Here is a 20,789-nt window from a genome sequence, read left to right as displayed (position 1 = left end):
GCAAGTTTAAACCGGCCGGTATGATAAAGGTTTCAAACAGTGGGTAATCAAGGGAATCCCAGCACGGTACACTTTTCAGAAGGATGGGGAGCGAGAGAGTTTGTGAAAGGTGTGATCCCAATCAGTCCGCATAAAGGATCCAAAATTAAAAGGATATCTGCACTTTATCAAAAAACTGATGACAAAAAGCATTCAACTAAGAATCTAAAAGAACAAAGGGATTCGGAGTTCAGCATTACATTTTCAGCTGACGATTTGCAAAACCTGGAAAATACATCAAACATCCACAAATTCACAGATATGGAGTGAATTCTCTATTATAATATTTTTTATCACACCCAAGGTCAAGAGTAAACATCTAAACATAAATCTACCATGCTGGAGAGAGTGTGGAGTACTACATGCGTGCCACAAAATATTTTACAGCATTTTGCAAAATGTACATTATCTTTGATTCACGGTTTGTTTGTTTGAGCCTACATACACATTAGGTATCACACACTATTGTTTATTATTTTTTATTTATCTCTCGTCTCTTCTTTAAAGTTACAATCATTTTCAGTGGATTTCCTAATTATTTATTTTGTTGTCTGTTGTTTGTAGTATGTGGTATATCAGTACTGTTTTGTGAACCGCCCTTTCCACCAAGATACTCTGCTTAATTGAGTTCATATCTTATAACCATGACAGCAGGTCACAGGACCGGTTGGCTTTAAAAGATCCTCATAACCAAGTGTTTGTGGTTAGAACTAGCTTAAGAGCTTTTAACATCCTGTTCCTCAACATTATTATTAAATATAATTAAATACTACACCGACTCTTAAACTTCATCACGACGAACACTAGTCCGCCTCTAGCTTAGTGGTGGTGACGCGAGTCATGCAACTGTGATGTACTTCTGGGATTTGCATTTACGCCTCAAAAATCCTTTCAATGGGGTTCAGTGAAAATGATCTTGCTGAACCAAACATGTAAGCATCATAAACGTTTGTTTGCCACTTATTTTCTGCAATAACCGTGTGTGTGTGTGTGTGTGTGTGTGTGTGTGTGTGTGTGTGTGTGTGTGTGTGTGTGTGCTTACATGAGCTCAGGCCTCTGCCGGTGTACGAGAGCACAGAGGGCCAGGCCGTTCCTCCAGGAAGATGTGAGGTTGGTGACGTCCACCCCTCTGTATCCTTGAGTCTGCTTCTGACACCAGGTCAGCAGCCGGCCAGGATGCACCTCGGACTCTGCAGGAGACAATGCATCAACAATAGTGTCAGCAAGGTGTACAGTGAATTTGACCTTTGACATGCAGCAGTAAAGTCCATGACACAATACAACGCTGCATTTGAAGCAGTGACTTGTGGGTTTCACTTGAGCCTTGTAACCCGAAGACTTGAAATAACTCCCAAGCCTAAAGCAGCCTTGGCAGAAAATTCAAAGACAGCGCAGACATTCAGTTCAGGGCACAAACTGGCCTACTTAAAAGATCCGCAGCAATCGCTTTGATGTGCTTTAAAATGCATAAGTGTAACTTCATGGCAGGATTTCAAGATCCGTTATGAGGCTGTAGATTGCAGTGCTGTTTTGTGTTATATCGAGGAGGGGGGTGTCTCTCATATGTACCCAATCCTCATTGATAGAAATGGAGTGGACAAAATATTAGAAACACTCAGTATATTGCAATACAGGTAAACAGCACCACAAACTGCAGGCTTCAAAATTACCTTAAAGTCAAATCGACACTTCTCTAAAACAATTAACAAATCATGATAACCTTCATTACGGGAGGATGAAGATTAAGTGTACCTAATAAATTGGCAACTTAGTGTATGTAAAAAAAAGAACCTTGAAAGCCAAACATGGGATTTAATTTAAATCTTGAATTAAGACTTAAAGCTCTGCGAGTCGGTATTCTTACATCAACAATGGATCCGATCATGTGTAATGTTTAAAGGGGTCACTCATAGTGACAAACCCACAGAGAATTAGTGTCTTTTAGCTGCCTCACCTCTCATCAACCTCAGTTCTAGCAGCGAGAAACAGCAGCACACGCTGTTCCCTAACAAACAAATATCTGAATATTGGACTTTCATTCACCAGGTAGCTAGAAACATAACTCAAAATAAATGCTAATATTGTTTTGGATGTGTAAATAAGCCAAAATGTGCTAACGCCTTCCTATGACATCATAACATAGGGTCAAGGTTGTGTTTATAGCTTGATCTGCTGAACCCAAGTGGCAATCAGTAATGCTTCTTTAACTAGACACTGACTCTCAGGGAGAAACCTCCATCATAGTGAAGCAGACGCATATTGTTCATCAGTGTCACCCTTCATCTGTTCATCTGGTGCAGAGCAGCTCATGACCTTGGTCAGGGTATCTGAGCCTCATGTGGCTGTGATGTTATCCAGCTCTGTGACGAGGTGCGTCAGCCTGTGACTGAGAGGAGGCCTTCAGTGAGGCTTTAATGGGAGGAGTTTACTGTGGTTTGTTAAAATACAGTACGAATAGCACAGCCTTAGTTAAAGCTGTAAAGCAGTCAGGCCTCATTGACCGGCTGAGGAAGTGTTGAACATTTTTATTAACAATATTGAGCGTCTTAATTTCACAGATAAAAACGTTTCAACGAAAGCATTCATGCAGTTTTAATGGGGCTGAGGATGCATCTCATGTCCGTGGTGGCTCATGGGAGGATACGGTTACCGTTACAACGTGAAGGGAGAGTGTACACCGTCGCTACCTTGTCTAACGACATTGCTGATCTATAGTGTGTTATCATAGCAGCATTAACACACATCATACTATCCCTATAATCAGGTTATACATGTTCAACACCGATTCTTGATTCTGACTTTATTGTCTTAAAATAAAGACATAGACTGTAAATATACACTGCACGTCCAAAAGAAAAGTCACCACCTGGATTTAACTAAGCAAATGGATAATTCATTTAGTAATAGTATCCATTGGATAATTACTGCAGAGATTAATATATTTCACAATTTCACAGTGTACAACTTTTCTTTTGGACGGGCAGTGTATAACTGAACAATGAAGTGAATGAATAAAATGTGAAAAGAAAATCAAACGTAACTGAAGGCTTTACGCACCGTCCTGTGAGCATGCATGTTGGTGAGATTGCAGTTGCAGTCGGTGTGTAAAACTAACTTTCTTTTTACGTTCTCCAAATGTTATAGACAGCAGGTGAGAGAGAGAACTGAATCATCACATTTTTCTCCCAAGATATGTTGGCTTCATCCAAAAACACCAAACATTTAGTGAGCAGAGTTAAATCTAGGGGAATCACTGCATCAGGACTACATCATCACTTTGTGTTGGGGGAGGTTGGGGGAAATGGAACGCTATTTAACATCTCACCTCTTCTGGACAAGTTGACTGATCTACGTGTCGGTCCTCCTCTTTCCAGGTGACACGAGTCCTGTTGGCCGTCAATGAACAGGTGACGCACCTGAAAGAACACAAAGAGAGGAGGAAGAGAGAAAGACAGGAGAAGATATGTAAGGACATGTGATTTTAAACTTGATCAGATAACACAATCACTCCAAGTCTTTGCTAAAGCAAATGGTTGTTTAGGATTTAGAGGATTTACAACTGACACAAATCTCCAGGGAGCACCTTTAGGGAGAACTAAAGGAGGAATATGGATCTATACTTGATCAGAATAGCATTAGCAATAGTATTAGATGTTAGGCTGTTGGTTGTTACGAGCTAATAAAGGAATATAATCATCGTTAATAGCTCTCAAATCTACAAAAGCAATCAAAAACTCCAGTCCAAATATTTTCAAGTTTATTATTTATCTAGTTTATTTTAGATATTTGCTCCTTTAAAAACATAACATCCCTGATCCAACAGGCACAATGTGGATCATTTTAATCCAATATCACTGAGCAGCAGACCAATGATTACAATCTCTCTGCACCTGCATTATATGAATACAGTACACGCTGTATATACTATGCACATAAAGGTAATACGTATATAAAGTGTTGGACTGACCTGGTGTGGGCGTACACAGTTGGAGTTGAGGTTGGGGTAGCGGGTGGCAGGCTCGATGGCGTACTGTTCAAAGTTCTTACTGATGTTCTCTGTGGTGGTCTGAGGCAGCAGACGGTAGATACTCTCCCTGAGGAACAACAGGGCAGATATATTCAAGATACGGCATCTTGAGATCTGAGAACTACACTCCAAGCATCGGTCTTAAGACAGCGAAAGGTTGCTTTCAAAAAACTGTAAATAATGACCTTTAACGTGAAATCTACATCCTTTTTACACCAGACATGTCCACAGCGTTTCATTTGACTACTGACACTTTACTTTGTTTCAGTGGGCGATAACAAGGCTATTAGAAAATCATGGTCTCTTTCAAAGCTGGCCTGGTTCATTAGAAGCGAGGTCATAAACAGGACAAGAACCTGAAGCAAAGTCAAATAAGTATAAAGATGTAACGCTCCAAAGAAGAGGCTTGAACTTTACATTTTAAAATCTGTCCACTAGATAATGATTCTGTGAGATAAGTTTACATTTAAGCCTTTTATCTAAAGTTACAGGACGTGGAACAGACTAACGCACCTCTCAGCCAGGATCTCGAGAGGAGCCCTGCCCTGTGCCCAGCCCCTCACCATCCAGGCACTGTCGAAGGCGGCCAGAAAACCCCGAGCACAGCCTGTTCCCGTCGGCCAGAAGGGCTGTAAACAGAGAACATGATGTCAGCGTAAACACACAAAACCTGAGCCAATCAGGACGGAGGCCTCAAACAACTCTGACAACAACGCTGTCGCTGCTACCTCAAGCAGACTGTCTCCCACCAGCGAGACCAGCAGCTGGTGTCCATGCTTCTTCCTGATCAAGGCGGCATTCTCTGAGGCGTACATGCTGGTGAAGTCAAACATGGCTACATCCGGCTGCCCGTAGTGGTTGATGGCAAAATCAAGGGACGGTAGCTGGTAGTTTGTGCCGAAGTCAGCTGCCTCACGGGCGTAGGAGAGCAGTGCTTCCTGGTTGACGTTGTCAGCGCTCAGCAGCCGCTCTGTTTCTATGTAGTCCTGTGTTGAGACGACATCAATCAAACCAATCAAATGTTATTTGTATCACAAATGACAAATTTGCCTCAGGGGGCTTTACATGTGTACTCCCCGATTAGTTTTCTTTCATTTCAAGGAACTTAGGTAAAATAATCATTTACTCAATTTATAATGGTCAAAGTCCAGTTTGCTGCTGCAGCTGATCATCATGTCAGCAGGAGGCTCCTTGTAGGCCAGTGAGTGATCAGTTTAAACATGTTGCCCTCATACACCGGATGCCATCTTCACTGAGGAAATGTCATGTTGTTACCAGCAACGCTGGTGTTGTTTTTTTAGCTTGTGAGTTTGTGTGCGTCATCATGGAAAAATGTGTTCCTGGAGAAAACTACTGTAACTACAAGAGACAAGGATTCAAGTACACCAGGTGTGTGTGTGTGTGTGTGTGTGTGTGTGTGTGTGTGTGTGTGTGTGTGTGTGTGTGTGTGTGTGTGCGTGCAAGATGCAATCACAAAACTTAACAGATGTGTTGTAAAGATCAAAATGAAGGCAGCGTTTGAAGGGTGCAGGAAGTGGGTGGGATTTTGCAACGTGCCCAGTGTAATCCCATCACTCTCTAGTTCTGACTTGTTACAGTGAGAAGCATCTTTATTTATCAAAATAACATTTCCTGAGAACCTGCTTGGAGGGTTGGACAAAGAGACTAGGTTGATATTTCTAAAGAAATTAAATGAAAAATACATTTAGAGTGGTGTGTTTCACTGCAAGAGGAACAAACAGTAATGACAAGTCTTGTTGGATCAGTGAGCTATAAGCCTCTGAAGCTTTGGCCAAGGGTGTGCATACTGCCATACAGCTGACGCAGTGAGATACCACTCTGCACTAATGGGCAATGTAAGATGAGATGGAGACCACAGCTAGGCATGTGTGTGTGTGTGTGTGTGTGTGTGTGTGTGTGTGTGAAAAAGACAGTCTGCATGTGTGCTTTCCTGCAGGGGTGTGTGTGTGTGTGTGTGTGTGTGTGTGTGTGTGTGTGTATTTTCAGATAATTGTCCTGGCAAGCTCTGCCTAAGAGGGTTAACAACACTCTGCACTTGATGCCATAATAATATCCTCAGTGAGGCTCTAGAGATTACACAGTATAATGGAGAAAAACTCTGACTCATAATGTCTTTGTGTGTGTGTATGTGTGTGTGTGTGTGTGTGTGTGTGTCACACAAAAAGGTGAGATAATCTAATTAGAGCCCTATTTCATTATCATTCACTGCCCCCTGTCCTGGTGAACACACACATTCCTGTCTGCCCCCCAAAAGGTTGATCTGGTTTTAAATATTTTGTGTGTGTGTGTGTGTGTGTGTGTGTGTGTGTGTGTGTGTGTGTGTGTGTGTGTGTGTGTGTGTGTGTGTGTGTGTGTGTGGCTTAAATTTGTCAACGCAAACTATAAGAACATTTTAAGTTCACACCCATGACAAAAAAATCTATTACAATTTTCATCATTCGTCGTTTGAAAGCCTGAAAACAAGAGGAGGTGCAGAAGTCTAGTTCTCTCTCAGACCACTTGAATTAAAATATGCTGAAAGGTTATTGTTTTTGCCTAATGATGCCAATAATATAGCGACACCATATTTATGTTAAACTACAATTAAAGTCTGTCTGCAGGTGTTGGGGAGTAGTACTGATTATATGAAACAAAGTTGTATAAAGCCTTATGTGTCTACAGAGAGCGGGGATGTCACACGAGCCGGCGTAAGTTTGGAAATTAAATAAATCTGAGGGTGTGGAGTAAAAAAGGTGACTTTTTCAGATCTTATATTATCACCTGAAAGTTCACCAAAGTTAAACTACACGTGAAGTGAAGATGCAGGAAGCAAATGTTTTTAAACTCACATTCATGATGACCCCTTTGTCCAGCAGACTCTGCTTTTTTGCCGTCATGACAAAGTAGTGGGTGTTGTCTCTGTAGTAAACTATGTTCTCCAAGTCAATTCCTGAAAACAGGAGCAGATTTATTTAACAAACGGTATTTAAAATGCTGTGGAAAAAAAGAAAGAAAACTCTTAGAGTGGGAGAAGCGAACAGACAGGCCTGCAGGGTAGGCAACTCAAACAGACAAAATGAGGCTTTATAGTACGGGGTTTTTTATTTTCACCTGTGTCCTCCTTGAGTTCCAGAAAGAACTTCTGGTTAAAGATGAAGGCTACACCACTAATCTCCTCCACTCTGGCCTCTGCTGTGGTGTTCCTGTTGACAAAGTTAGCCGTGATGGCGATGGCCAACTTCCCTCGAAACTCTTTGCGACCAAAACCTGCCGAGAGGGGAAGAAACAAAACATGTAGTGGGGAACCTAAGGTGAGAAATATCTAATTAATGGCTGATTAATAACCTATATAACTATAGGTATATATATATAAATATATATATATTTATATCAACGGGCATAGTTTACCCCACAGCACCACTCCCGTTTGTGAGTTCTGGTTTTCCTCCTTGCTCACCGTCTAATGTGTTTTTGCGTCCGTCGGCTCCGATCACCACATCAAAATCAAAGTCCGAGACAGGATTGCTGGAGGGCCGGACTTCTGCTCGCCAACCAGACCCTGAGGAAGAGTACAGCAAACCAATGGGGCCCACTTCAATTCGATTAATGTGTGTAACATAACATACATGTAATCTAAAGAGGGTGTGAGTGTAGGGCGCTGGGGGTGAGGAGTAACAAGGTCTTTGAAAACTGGAGGACAGTAATAATAATACATGCTAAGGACTCGTAGTGTTTCTCGTGGCCCCTGATTCACGTGTTGTTTTTCTGACCACATGAGGTTTCTGTGGTTATTTCTACAGTGTGATGCGTATTCCTCTAAGCCAGGGGGGGGGGGAACCTTTTTCCTATCAAGGGCCATTTTATTTTTTATAACATCCTTCGAGGGACAAACTAATTATTGAACTCATAACCTCTGCAATTTCTTTTTTAGACACAGCCCATTCATTTCACCTTTCTTATATATGCTGTGCAAAAAAGCAACTTTTTATCCTGTATCTTTCTGTTTTATCAGAAATCCTTTATTAGTCCCACAACGGGGAAATGTATCTCGTCACAGCAAAAGAACATATGAAGTAAAAAGGCAGTACACAATAATTAAATAGAATCAAAACTAATATAAGTTCCAAGAGGTTGATAGAAAATAAAGTGAGTATTGCACATGGCAGTGATAACTGCACAGCAGTGGTGGAACAGTCTGTTCTTGGTGTGGTGGTCTACCTCTCTATCTGTCCATGTTTTCATGTTACGCTCTGCAGAGAGCTGCTTGTTGGGCCAAACTCCACCGAAGAGCGTTAACTTTATCCACACTGGCCTTTTACTTCCACAAAGAAATCAGCATTCGTCCATTTCTCCTGGAAAGTGCAACATTCCGCATCCAGCTTTCTCTGTTTTACACTCCCCATGCTGCGTTCACTGATGTCAACGACCGTCTCGTTTAATATTGACCCTGACCTTGGCCAGGAAAAACAGTCAGTCGCCCGTTTTATTCTAGTGCTGTCTAGATTTTCTTTCTAGTGGATTTTTTTTCTGCGTTTATGAATTATCTCGAGGGCCGGATCAAATGCGGAGGTTCCCCACCCCTGCTCTAAGCAGACCAATGGTTGTAATTGTGTTCCCTGTAGTGTTAAAGTCTTAAAAGAGTCCCCATATGCCAGAGTTAAAACACTTGGCATTAGGCAGGCAAACTCAAAATACAACTAAAATGTAACTATCAGCAGACTATCAATAGATTTGTTCCCCCCCCCCCCCCACACAGTTTGCTATAAATGCTGCCTCTGCAAATGCCTCTTCTCTAGGAAACCTTCCGACAACTTTAACATGTGTATTTTGTGAGCAGGGAGCTTTCCATATATAGCTGAGATATGCAGGAGAGTCCCTTGTGTCACTGCCACTCATGACGCTTTAACATACATATATCAGCAAACACACACACACACAGACACACACACACACACTTACACACTTACCGTCATCAGTCTGCTCTGCTGGTGGCTCCACAAGTTTGACAAACTCAATGTTAACATGAATTTCCACTCCCAGAATCAGACTCACTTTTAGCAGCATCAGCTGGAGCTGGCGGATACCTGGAGTGGATACACACATATACAAATCCATATACTGTATAACCAAAAAGCACAAATGCAAATATGCATTTTAAACCAGGGCTGACTTGAGGTTAGCTTACGAAGCATTCATTTACTTTCAGGCTGTAACTGCCACCTGGCAATGTCAGTGTTGTGTATTTTTAATAGGCAACAGCAGGGCAAAGGTTTGCTGCTGTCGGCTACCTCCAGTCCTACTAACAAAGTGCACCATATGCCACAGGTGTCTGCTATCCACCTACTGTAATCTCATCACAAAGCTATAAATAGAGCAGGTTTAGCACCTTGGTAGCAGAGTAGTTACAGCACATGCCATATTACCGCAATATATATAGCAACGAGCAGGGTGTAGGTTAATTTACAGGAAATAGTTAGATTTATGACACAATTAATAAAGGAAGTTTGTCCATCCGATATAATAAACATTGTATGTTGGATGCACAGCTCTCACAATATATTTTTTTAAAGAATGAATCTACTTCTGTACTGTTTGTAGTCCAAACATACATATTCTCCAGGAGAGTTGCTGTTAAGTTTCTTTATTCTGACATGTTTCTGTAAATGCGTATCATTTTTATTATAACAGGTATCAGTGATTTTAAATATATATCTTTAAGTACTAAAATGTATAATGGTAGACTATAGTCTGTGTACCTCACTGTGTAGAATTCATTGGGATCAGTTTAATAAGGCCTAATGTAACACGAGGCAACAACTCTTTGGCAGGGCTTTGTTTGTATGGAAGTTCCAAATAAAATAAAAAATAAATACAATTTGATGAAGTAGGGTGTGGTTATTTTAAACCACATATACTCTAAACACTTTATATACAGTACACTGTAGTACTTACAGGTGCTTTCTCAGCAGCAGGTATCGGAGGAAAGCACGGCTGAACTTATACATGAGATATGAGACGTGCACAAGCGCTTATCTTTGAGGGGAGTTATTAATACACGACACAGTTACTGAAGCTGGAGAGGAAGAAACTCCAGTGGAAACTAAGGAGATCGAGACTGAAGAAACAAACTGCAGCAACTAAACCGGTGAAAAATATCTTCTCAGAGGTTACAAAGTCACACAGCCAGCAAATAACTGCCCCATCATGCAACAATGTTAAATATAGAGAGCATAAATCAAGGCACTGTTCTGAGGACAGCTTTGGTTTTGTGGCCCCACAATGCCACATTATCCACACACACACACACACACTATTGTAAGTAATCTCTTTTAAAACAGGAAGTAAAAAGAACTGCATATTGATTTATTAATGCGATTATGATTAAGTTGTTAAATAAAAGTGTCACCTAAATAAATTACCCTTTATTTTTTATAACAATACATTAATAACTACTACAGTCATAATTATCTCCCATCCTGTCAAGTGACTGAAAAAATGGAAGTTGAGGAAGTTATGTTTTGAAACTATTTGTCAAAACCAAAAGAAAAATGTCTCTTACTCCCCAGAGAACTAGACGGAAAAAGAAAGAGGTTTGAAACTTAAGCCTCAGTCAACTTCCCCACTTTGCTTCATGATGATAATAAAAAAGGACCAAAACGAGAGGAGTTGAGAGATGAACGATTTACACTCACTGATGTGGTCGATGGAGCCGGCGCAGAACTTGCCGTAGAACTTCTTGGCTCCGAGGCCCCTGAGGTCGTGGATGGTGAAGGGCCAGAGGTGAAGCACGTTGTTCCTGGAGAAGGTGTCCCTCTTCTCGATCACCACCACCTTACAGCCCAACAGGGCCAGCTCGATGGCTGTCCGCAGACCACAAGGACCGCCGCCGATGATCAGGCACTAAATAAAAGGATGTAAATGAATGTAAAGGACGAGGCGGTAGCAATGTTTTTAAAACTTACAAGTATTAGAGAAAGAGTCATACAGAGATCTGACTAGTGTGTGTGTGTGTGTGTGTGTGTGTGTGTCTTAGTTTCCTTGCATTAGTTGGAAGAAACTAGACTTGCTAATATGAACAAAATTAAGGAGCGATCAAATAGAATATGCACATTCGCATTTACATCTTTTTTAAGCTCCACAAATCAATATATTGAAATAAAAAATGGATCCAATGATTATGTGCAATGCGAAAGGTGTCGCTGTTGTGACAATCTCACAGAGCATCATCACTGGACTGCAGTTCTCTTCAGCTGTACTGTCTTTCAGCTCATTGTTTTGGTTGTATAACTACAATGTTCCCTCTCCCCACATCAGCAGCTGTTCTTAACCATGAAATCTCTGAACAAGCGACGCTACGCTGCCTACACGCCTGGTAGCGACCCTGAGATAATTACCATCTCTGCCAGGAGTAAGTTAATCATGATCAGTTAAATCTGCAGCTCCCATCTTCCTTTACAGAGCTTTATAGTGAGCGTCCGCTCAATGTTTAGCCGTCTCGCCCACAATTGTTTGTCGTGGTTCACTCTCAGCGCTCTCAGCGCTTTTTTGCGGCCACACCAGGCAGCTGTTTTCAGCAAAGAAATATCCAAAAGCCCACCTTCTCAGACACAGTGAGGGAGACTAGCTGGTGAACATAAGGGAACATTTAGCAGATAAGAGCCAGATATTTCCTGCAGGAGTTGGAGACCACAGAGCTAAAAGTGAGTATTGGACTTTTAAATCAAAAGCAGAGCGCTCGCCCAGCTACAGGGTCAACCATCTTTCTCCAAATAGCAGTTTCTGCCACAAAATGTCTGTGATAATAACTCGACTGTTATTTTTGGCCAACCCATCTCTGGTAATCTCCCCCTCTGCAAGTCTCGGGCCTCTTTCCCCTCGTGTGTCTTGATCTTTCCTTTAGATATGAAGTCATTTGGAACACATGGCTAAAACATGCTGCTTATAATACTAGACATACATGACAATAAGAAAGATCAGACACATCACATAAAATAACATATTTTTATATAATATATATATAATATATATATACACATATATATAATATCGATATAATATATATATATATATATATATACACATATATATATATATATATATACATATTATACAACTATATATATATATATATATATATATCTATTCCCTTGTTATATGCCTCATTGTGTTATATTATAATATAATATAATATATATATATTATAACCTGGTGACCACGCCACGTACAGTTGTAAAGAAGTAAAGCACTAACAAAGCCCTTTACCTTGCTGTCCTGTATAAAGCCATTCATGCACTTATGTGCCATCACAGCTTCAATATTTGTGGTTTCTTTTGGCTCAGACAGACATCGCTCTTCCAAAACAGCACAAGCATGATGAGATCCAAACTCCAGTACAGCTCACTTTGTTGGCATCTCTTACCCTGGTGCCCTGACAGGCTTTATTCTGGTTGTAGACCTTGTGCTGTGCCCTTTTGTCCAGTGTGGTCCAAAGCGCCTTGACCTTCCAGGTGCTGATTGCAGCTTTCAGTGAGCTGTAAAAGTTGCTGTAGTCCAGAGGATCCAGCTCCATCTGCCTGCAGAGGATGCTGAAGGCCTGCAGAGTCCCTTTACAGGTGGATGCCTGGACAAAGTTCTCAAAGAGCATGCTGGCCTGCGCAGTACGCTCATCATCCGTCTCACCCATCTTCTCCGATGGTGAAACGTATCAAATCACTCTCTTCTTTCTTCCGTTCAGTCCACACTGTCAGCACTGGACTCCTAGGACACGGTGTGTTCCGCCATGCTTAGCTAGTTCTGAAAGAAACAAATAACAAAAACAACATTTGTAGAGAGAGACACAGGAAATAAAATCAATCATAAACCAGGGGGTCAGAGCTGTATCCTGTGCATACAACTCCAAGTTGTTGACATGGTGATCTCTGATAACTTCAGATATGTTCCTCTTTATAAAGTAACACAGCTGTTGTCTGTAGCTTGTTATATTCTGTGATGTAATTCACAGGAGATGTGCATGAAAACTATGCTAATTTCTGCGATAAATAATGCATTTATGAAGCTTGTAACATTTGTTGCCCATGGTGGGCAAAATAACATGTTAATTATTCATTATTCAGGGGTTTGTTACTGTGTCTGTAGTTTATAACTATGGTACTCAAACCTGTGTTTGGGACACAACTTGGGAGTTGATGGATGATGGATATCAATATTTGCCCGATAATCCATTAGGGCAGCTTCCAAGCTAAAATAGCACATGGCCACATACTGCACCTGCGCCAGTCATTACAATGTTGGGGCCTAAATACAGGGGAAAGGTTCCGAGACCAATATCTGTACAAATAGTTACGTTTCTGAAAGATGGCCTGAGATATCTTCTGATTCTTTGTTTGTTGCTGATATGACCACGTGTAGTCTAATATGAAGAACCAGCAGAGCATTATCACCGACTCAGCAGTTTCCCTGAGTTCTACGAAGTTTGTTAGCATCCTTCAGCTCATTGTGGGGGTTTTACAGCCAATAACTTCACTGTTTTGATTTAGTCCCATCGCTCTAATCATTTACAACAACAACATGCAGCTGTTTTCAGGGATAAACCTTTGATACTTGCTGTACACTACCCGTCCCACTGGTGAACATAGTGCAGCATTTAGCAGCTAAAGATGCAATATGTCATATGTTTACAACACAAGTTGTCAATTTTTGTTTTACATGTCATTGTAAAGACATCACATCTTTGTTGAATTTGAATCTGCCGACACTAAATGCCTCTTGGTTAATACAGAAAGTCATATTTTGTTTTATAGTGGAACATTTAAAAGCACTTTACTTTAGGTTGTGATACATCATTTTTCACTTTTGCGTGGGACTGAATTAGAGCCCGATAGTGCCTGCAATGATGATGATGTTTATTATCCCCTGACACACAACTTTAAAATCCTATGAAAAGGAGAAGTCACATTCCAAATGTAAAGACTGTCTGCAGCTCGCACTGAAAACAAAGTGCAGAGCTCCATGTGATAAAGCCAGAGTGTCTCATCCTGCATTGACTACACATCCCTGAACAGCACTATATTTCCAGCTAACAACAACAACAACCGTGCACAGTTCAAACAGTCATTATTTAAGCTGCACAGAATTCTTTCCCTACAACAAAGATATTTTCCTTCCAGCTCCACTGAATGCCTGATAGGATTATGACAGAGTACACTTGGAGAGGTTCCGCTGAGCAGTAATGGGGGAAGCTCAAACACTGGCTGCAGTAATACAGACTAAACAGTCGCACAGTCACATCACACGCAAGCAGAAGCTTGGTGAAGCACAAGATGCAGAAGGAACAACCCTGAAAACATCACAGCAGACAGCACAAGAAGGAGTTTGTCATCTTTGGGAAGGAGCTATTTTAACTTCCTGATTCCTTTTGTGATCTTCTCTTATTTGAAAGGACATCTAATGAGGGTTTTGAAGTTTAGAGCAGGAATACCTCCACTTTCAGTATGTAGCACGTTTTAAACAACGACGTTCTGTACAAGCCACGGTTATCTGATCTTTCTCCTTCTCTCCCAAATCTACCGGCCAAAGCAGGCTGTACATTTAAACTGCAAAAAAGTTTCTGTTGCTTTTTTACACTTCCAGCAGTTACAGAGCAACATTATTATTCATTTAGAGTCGAGTTTCTGTCCACCTGATGAATGGAAGTCCAATGCTCACTCTGGTTTTGGTCTCTACAAGCTCCTGAGGGAAATATCCGACTGTTAAGAAGCTTAATGCTCCATATGTTCAGCAGCTACTCTCCAACTGTGTCTGTCTGCTGTTTGCTGCTGAGCAGGAAGTTTTTTGGAGCTAACTCACTACAACGCTGGGGAAAGGAGGAGATTCAGCTGATCATTATTAACTGTTTACAACATTTCACATTCAAACAATTAACATTTTAAGACGATGTCAATGGAAGTGAGCTCATGCTTTCTTTGGAAAATGTCGCCTTTTTCCAGTCTGAATGAAACCTGCTATTAACCAATGGATCTATTCTATTTCCCAAACACCGCACAACAACAGACACAAGTTATTTGAAGCGGATACCAAACGCTTCTTAAATAACATCTCTGTCAAAATGAAGTACGAGACCCGATCGCTGGAAGCCTCACAGCATTATTCTCAGTATTACAGCCTTTCTGCCGTCATGGAGGAGTTGGGAGAAAGATACCGTTTCTCACACAAACATATATAGGGGTCTGTACGTACACACACACACACACACACACACACACACACACACACACACACACGGGACAGTGCATGCTGCACGAGGCGACACATTGCTGGCCCTTTAGTCTGTGCCAGTCCCCTATCCCGCTGCACACACCCTACTCCCCAAGAAGCACATTTCAAATTACTCCAGTTAAGTCCTTGAGTGTCCCAAAGGGTGTCTCAGATCTCTGCTACCTTACAGTAGCCTCTCAATTACATTTGCCCCCACAGACATGTGCACAAACTCCCTCTGAGACACAACTTGTAAGTAACCCTTAACCCTTTCATGCCCTGCCCAGATAAAGCTTTGTTCTTAGTTCCCGTACTTCACCGCAGCAATAAGGCTGATCATATCTGTTTCAGTAAAAAAATGGGTTTCACTAGTGGAGTATAACCATTTACCCCCCCCCTAACCATAAAACAAAATGAGAAGGAAACAAGGACATTTAAGGAATTTGTTTATCATAACATCCTGATGTCAGCTCAGAGATCGACTGCCCTACCGTGTCTGGCCCTGAGGACACTGTGACTCCCTCTGACCCGTCAGTGTGTGCACGGATACACACACAGCTAGAGAGCTGTGGGAAAGATCACGACCTCTGGAAGCTGAACTTCCTATTACCACGTTTGGTAGGGTGCATTCTGGGACTCTTGGCACAGTAAGTGGTTAACTTGGAATCTCTTTCCAATTGATTATGTTTGTGGGTGTTGGGGGGGGGTGTGGGGGTTAAATGACGGCTCAAAAGCTTTCAGTCCTTACTCATTAAACCCTTTAAACCATAGGTCTTCAACAGGGGGTCCGCGAAGGGCGGCGACACACACTTACACTCAGAGACAGAGTGGAGGAAAGGAGAGGGGTGAAATTTGCACAGTTGGTAATGTGTTGCAGAGTAAATTTTGTCATCCTTTTAATAGCCGGGTGATTAATCTGATTTTATTTTCAGTTAAGATGTTGTCTTCCGACAGTTATATAAACAAGATCATTATTGTACCGCATTCCGTTTCTTTAGTTATGCTCGGTGTGGAAGGATCCCCTCGTGGGACCGTCCCGCCTTCACTGGAATCATCTCCACATCTGCCAATCCAAACCACTTAACTTTGTAAAAGCTCAGCCTTTATTTCAGTGACAAACTTCCCTATTTAGGAAATTGAATGAGAACATTTTAACCACTTTGTTTGGTAATTGTGAACTCTCAGCCTGCGTCTACAGTCTGATTATTAGAGCGTCCAACACTCTCAAGTCAATTACACAAAATCTAATTTTCCAACTTACAGCTTCCTGGTCATGACTCCACTGGACCTTAGGGTGCATACAATGTACGTCTATTCCTGAACACTGACTGGATGACTGATTGGATGACAGCTATTTCAATAGGTTTCAAGTGTCCATAGTGGAGGTGTAACCAGCAGCACAAGAACCTTTCAAACGTAACCGGAAACACAGCATTAAGGATATTCTTATATGCATGTGAAGGATACGGTCCTGTTAGATGATGTCATGTCAGTGCACCTGCCAACACAGTGGCTGGGAAAGACACAATTGTAAGTACGTTAATGTAGTTGGGATGTTTTTGACATGTGTCAGCATAAAGGCCGGAGACCGAGAAAAACAGCAAGGCTCTGTTCAAAAAAAAATTAAATACACCGACCAACAACACTAAAGCGGATTAATTAACACATTGTACCGTGTTTGTTTAATCCTTACAAAAAGCTGGCTTGCTCCTGCTTCCAGGCTTTGTGTTATGCTCGGTTGATTACGTCCAAATGCCCGATATCAAACTCCTCACCACACTTTCCGAAATGAACCAAATAAGTACAATCAACATATACTTATTAACAAACTGACACAGCATAACTTCCTGGTCACCAGCTTGCTAATATTGATATTTCACCTGTAACTTTATTTTGTTGCCACTTTGTTTGTTTTAAGGCAGTCAGACAAACTGAATATCCTTATCAAAAAATGATGAATGTATTACGAAGCCCCTGGTGAAATCTGAGCCCAATTACATGCATGTAATTATAATAAGGCAGCACCACTATTTCTCAAGCATTAACAATGTCAACAGTGAAATCTACCTTGATAGCTAAGCAAGTGTTAGCTGCCTATTTGCTTGTATTTCCAGCATCTCTCCCATCATTTGTTTATAGACAAATCTCGCTATAATCACTATTCACAAGAGACAGAGGCTTGGATCTCCAACAGGAAACAATCTCACCTTTCATGAAAAGCTGATACAGAACAAACAGTGATCCACACCAGCTGTGGTCAAAGAGAGAAAGCCCAATGGATTCCAAAGCCAAAAGGACCTCTACAGCCTGAATTAGATCAATCTGACTCCTGTACTTTACAGAGAGTACAATATCTGATGCCAAGTGTGTAAGAAGTCCAAGTTACTCAGGACGTCAGAAGTCCCACGAGTCATGTCGGGGAGAAGCTGAGGGTAACGTAACATTACAGTCTGGAATCAGGTTACCAGAGCGCCTGAGGAACAAGGAACTGGAGCGGACAGGTGATAAGTAGAGTAGGACAAATGCGTCACTGGGCTACAGACAAAGAGAGGATTAATTTTCTACGAAGGAACGCAACGCAACAGTCTGGACTGTTCCCCTGACAAAACAACAAATCATTTAAACAATAAAATGATCTTTTGGCTTTATGTGAAGCCAAAGAGCTGCAACACGGGCAGATCATCATCATCAGCTTCTTCATCACGTTCCTATACTTTGACTAATGTGTCTGTTTCAATACTGAGAGCTTGATTTCACTAGCAAGAGCCGAGCGACAACACGGGGATCTTAATGCATTTTAAAGAGTCAAAAAACAATTATACTACAACTAGGAATTATAATACACTATGATCCTTGCAAAAAACCTAACGTCAGTGAGTGAGCAGCAATTATGAAGTATTATCATACTTGACCATATATGATTATTGCTATAAAGCACTGAATATCTACAAGTGCATATAACTAGAATCATACAGTGATATAAGAAGGTTATAACGAATCATACAAACGGAGGATTCAAATCTAATTAACTTTTTTCACACATGTACACAGCACAGCACAGTGACATTTAACCCATCCTAGTATTAGAAGCAGTGGGCAGCTATTATATTATCAGTGCCCGGGGAGCAGTGTGGGGGTCTGGCACCTTGCTCAAGGGCACCTCGGCAGTGCCCAGGAGGTGAACTGGCACCTCTCCAGGTACCAGTCCACACTCTGTTCTCTGTCTGTTCGGAGACTTGAACCACGACCCTCCAGTTCTCTCAGACCACAGAAGCCTTACTAATACACTTCAAAATGACCAAAACCTCTTTAGAAATAAAGCATATTATTCATAGTCAAAGAAATGTAACTTGGACATAAATAATGCACAAAACAGCAACCTTGACTTTCTGTTGGTTCATGCAGCCAACAGCAGAACAAGTAGCGTGCCTCTTAAATCCCATGTACCTAAACATACACTCCTTTATTACCGTTTGCATGCTGGTTTGATGTAAACCTTGGATGCCATGAGTCTCTGGTCCTTAACGCCAGTACCTTCTGTGGCTGCGCTACTGTAGATCGAACGAGTATCGTCAGGTTTTCAGAATTTTGATACCGAAGTATCAGTTCTCTGACCAGCTCTTTGTTACACATTTTCTGATAGATGGAGCAGGAGAATAAAAGTAGATGGTCCTTTCTCACACTTTGGGGGTCTGTAGACATACAGGGGACACGTATTCATGTTGAAAAGCAATGAAAAGTGCATTTAGCATAATATGTCCCATTTAAAGTTGTACACCATCCGGCCTCCCTTGAATGGAATTGGCCTCTACCATTTAAAGGGCCTACGAAATGATAAACATGAATTTCTACTGATGATAGTAAATGCTATTTGTGGTGTAAAATGATGTGTTATTTATGACACAATGATCGCAGTATTTAATAAATCACGATTTAGTATGTCGACTACCGATGTTTACATTTCCCCTACCGGAAACACCCGTCGCCGTGTTCTGACGTCACAAGTAGAATACAGTCCACCAGTTGAATACACAGACAGCAAGGCAGACGTGGCGAAGTCGGACTCTGGCTCTGATATTTAGACAGAATCCAGTGACAATGAGTAGTCAATAAACTCGTTGCACCTTCAAAAAGGGGAGTTTATTGAAGAGGATGCCGATGTTGTGGATTTAGATCATGCGGGCGAGTTTAACGTGGTGGGAACAGAGCAGCTCGAGACACAGTATTCAAGATGGCGACACAGACTGGAGAGAACATGCGGATGATGGTGACGGTGATCCTGGATTTGGCGGAGATCCTGTGCGGCAACAGAACACAGACACGTATATACATTTGACTATAGTTCATAGAACTTCCCAATAAATAGTGAATACATCATAGTAAAACGTAACATTATCCTCGATCCTAAATAGATCGCAAGCTATCGATAGCTTGCTAGCGAGTCGATAGCTTGGTTTCCTTGAATTGTTATGAACCCGTCTTGTTGTCCGCAAATTGCTCGATCGCTAAATATTCAATTATTTCTCTACTTGGACACATCGACGTCTGTAAAGCTTGATAACTTGATTCTTTCTCGAAGTTTCTGCGGTTGAGGTTCTATCGTGTCTGATGTCAAACGTCATATATTACGAGCTGTATATAAAGCATTAGCTATTAGCTAACAAACAGACCGGAGGACAGCGCTGTTTTATAAAGTATAGTCTGCCTACTGACAGTCTCACGGCTGCCTATAGTAGCCGGAAAACTTACCAGATGTTCATGGAAGTTACGATTTCGTAACTTTACGAGACTTACGTGAAACGGGTAACAAGTTGCTACCAAATAGATCCAACCTCCGTACGACCATAACAGGCTTATGAGCTGCTTACGAGCCTGTCGTGAAACACAGGCATATAAATAGTATGCAATTAAGATGACGTTAATATTGGCCTTCTTTCTGGATATTGCATATTGTGTACATGTCCTTACCACTCTTCTTTTGTACATTTAGGTGTACATGTGAAAACTGTACAATTATGGAAGCAATTGAAGAGCTGCTGCCAAGAAAAGGATGTCATGGAGGAATTCAATGAATATGAGGGACATGGTACAAATATAACCTGCATAACAGATCACCCAGGATTCGAATCAAAGTGTCTGGATGTTTGGGTGTTGCAGACAGCCTACCAAAGGTATTCGAAGAGGGACAGACAACAAGCAGGTGATCAGCCACGTAATGAGTAAGTTACTTGATGGCATCTTCCTCTCCCTCTTCTGCTCGGTGTGTTTCATGTTTAGCTATTGTTCTGCCTCCTTTAGTGATAATGGTACGTGTATTAAATGTAGTTTATACGCAGGGTTAGAGGCGAGTTTTAGAGGGATAGATGAGCGGCTCCGCACCATGGTTAGTCAGCGGTTAGCAAGTGTAGCTGTTAACAAGCCCCCTATAGCCGGTGCGGGCCGACCAGTGGTATCTCCTGTTAGCTGTCCC

General features: G+C 41.5%; 1 protein-coding gene across 1 annotated transcript in view; it reads right to left on the bottom strand.

Annotated features, from left to right (window-relative positions):
- Window positions 1-20,789, bottom strand: part of mical2b (microtubule associated monooxygenase, calponin and LIM domain containing 2b) — a 57,138-nt gene that overhangs the window by 22,210 nt on the left and 14,139 nt on the right. Inside the window, 11 exon segments of the mRNA XM_029433166.1 lie at window positions 1,082-1,229; window positions 3,365-3,455; window positions 4,007-4,133; window positions 4,580-4,695; window positions 4,795-5,052; window positions 6,916-7,016; window positions 7,178-7,333; window positions 7,524-7,625; window positions 9,034-9,150; window positions 10,759-10,966; window positions 12,486-12,859. Of these exon segments, the coding sequence (XP_029289026.1) occupies window positions 1,082-1,229; window positions 3,365-3,455; window positions 4,007-4,133; window positions 4,580-4,695; window positions 4,795-5,052; window positions 6,916-7,016; window positions 7,178-7,333; window positions 7,524-7,625; window positions 9,034-9,150; window positions 10,759-10,966; window positions 12,486-12,749 (1,688 nt within the window). The 5' untranslated portion in view covers window positions 12,750-12,859.

Source organism: Cottoperca gobio, chromosome 6 (genome assembly GCF_900634415.1).
Source record: "Cottoperca gobio chromosome 6, fCotGob3.1, whole genome shotgun sequence".
In the NCBI taxonomy this organism is placed as follows: Eukaryota; Metazoa; Chordata; class Actinopteri; order Perciformes; family Bovichtidae; genus Cottoperca; species Cottoperca gobio.
The sequence above is the reverse complement of the archived record's forward strand: the minus strand, read 5'-3'. Positions and strand labels throughout refer to the sequence as shown.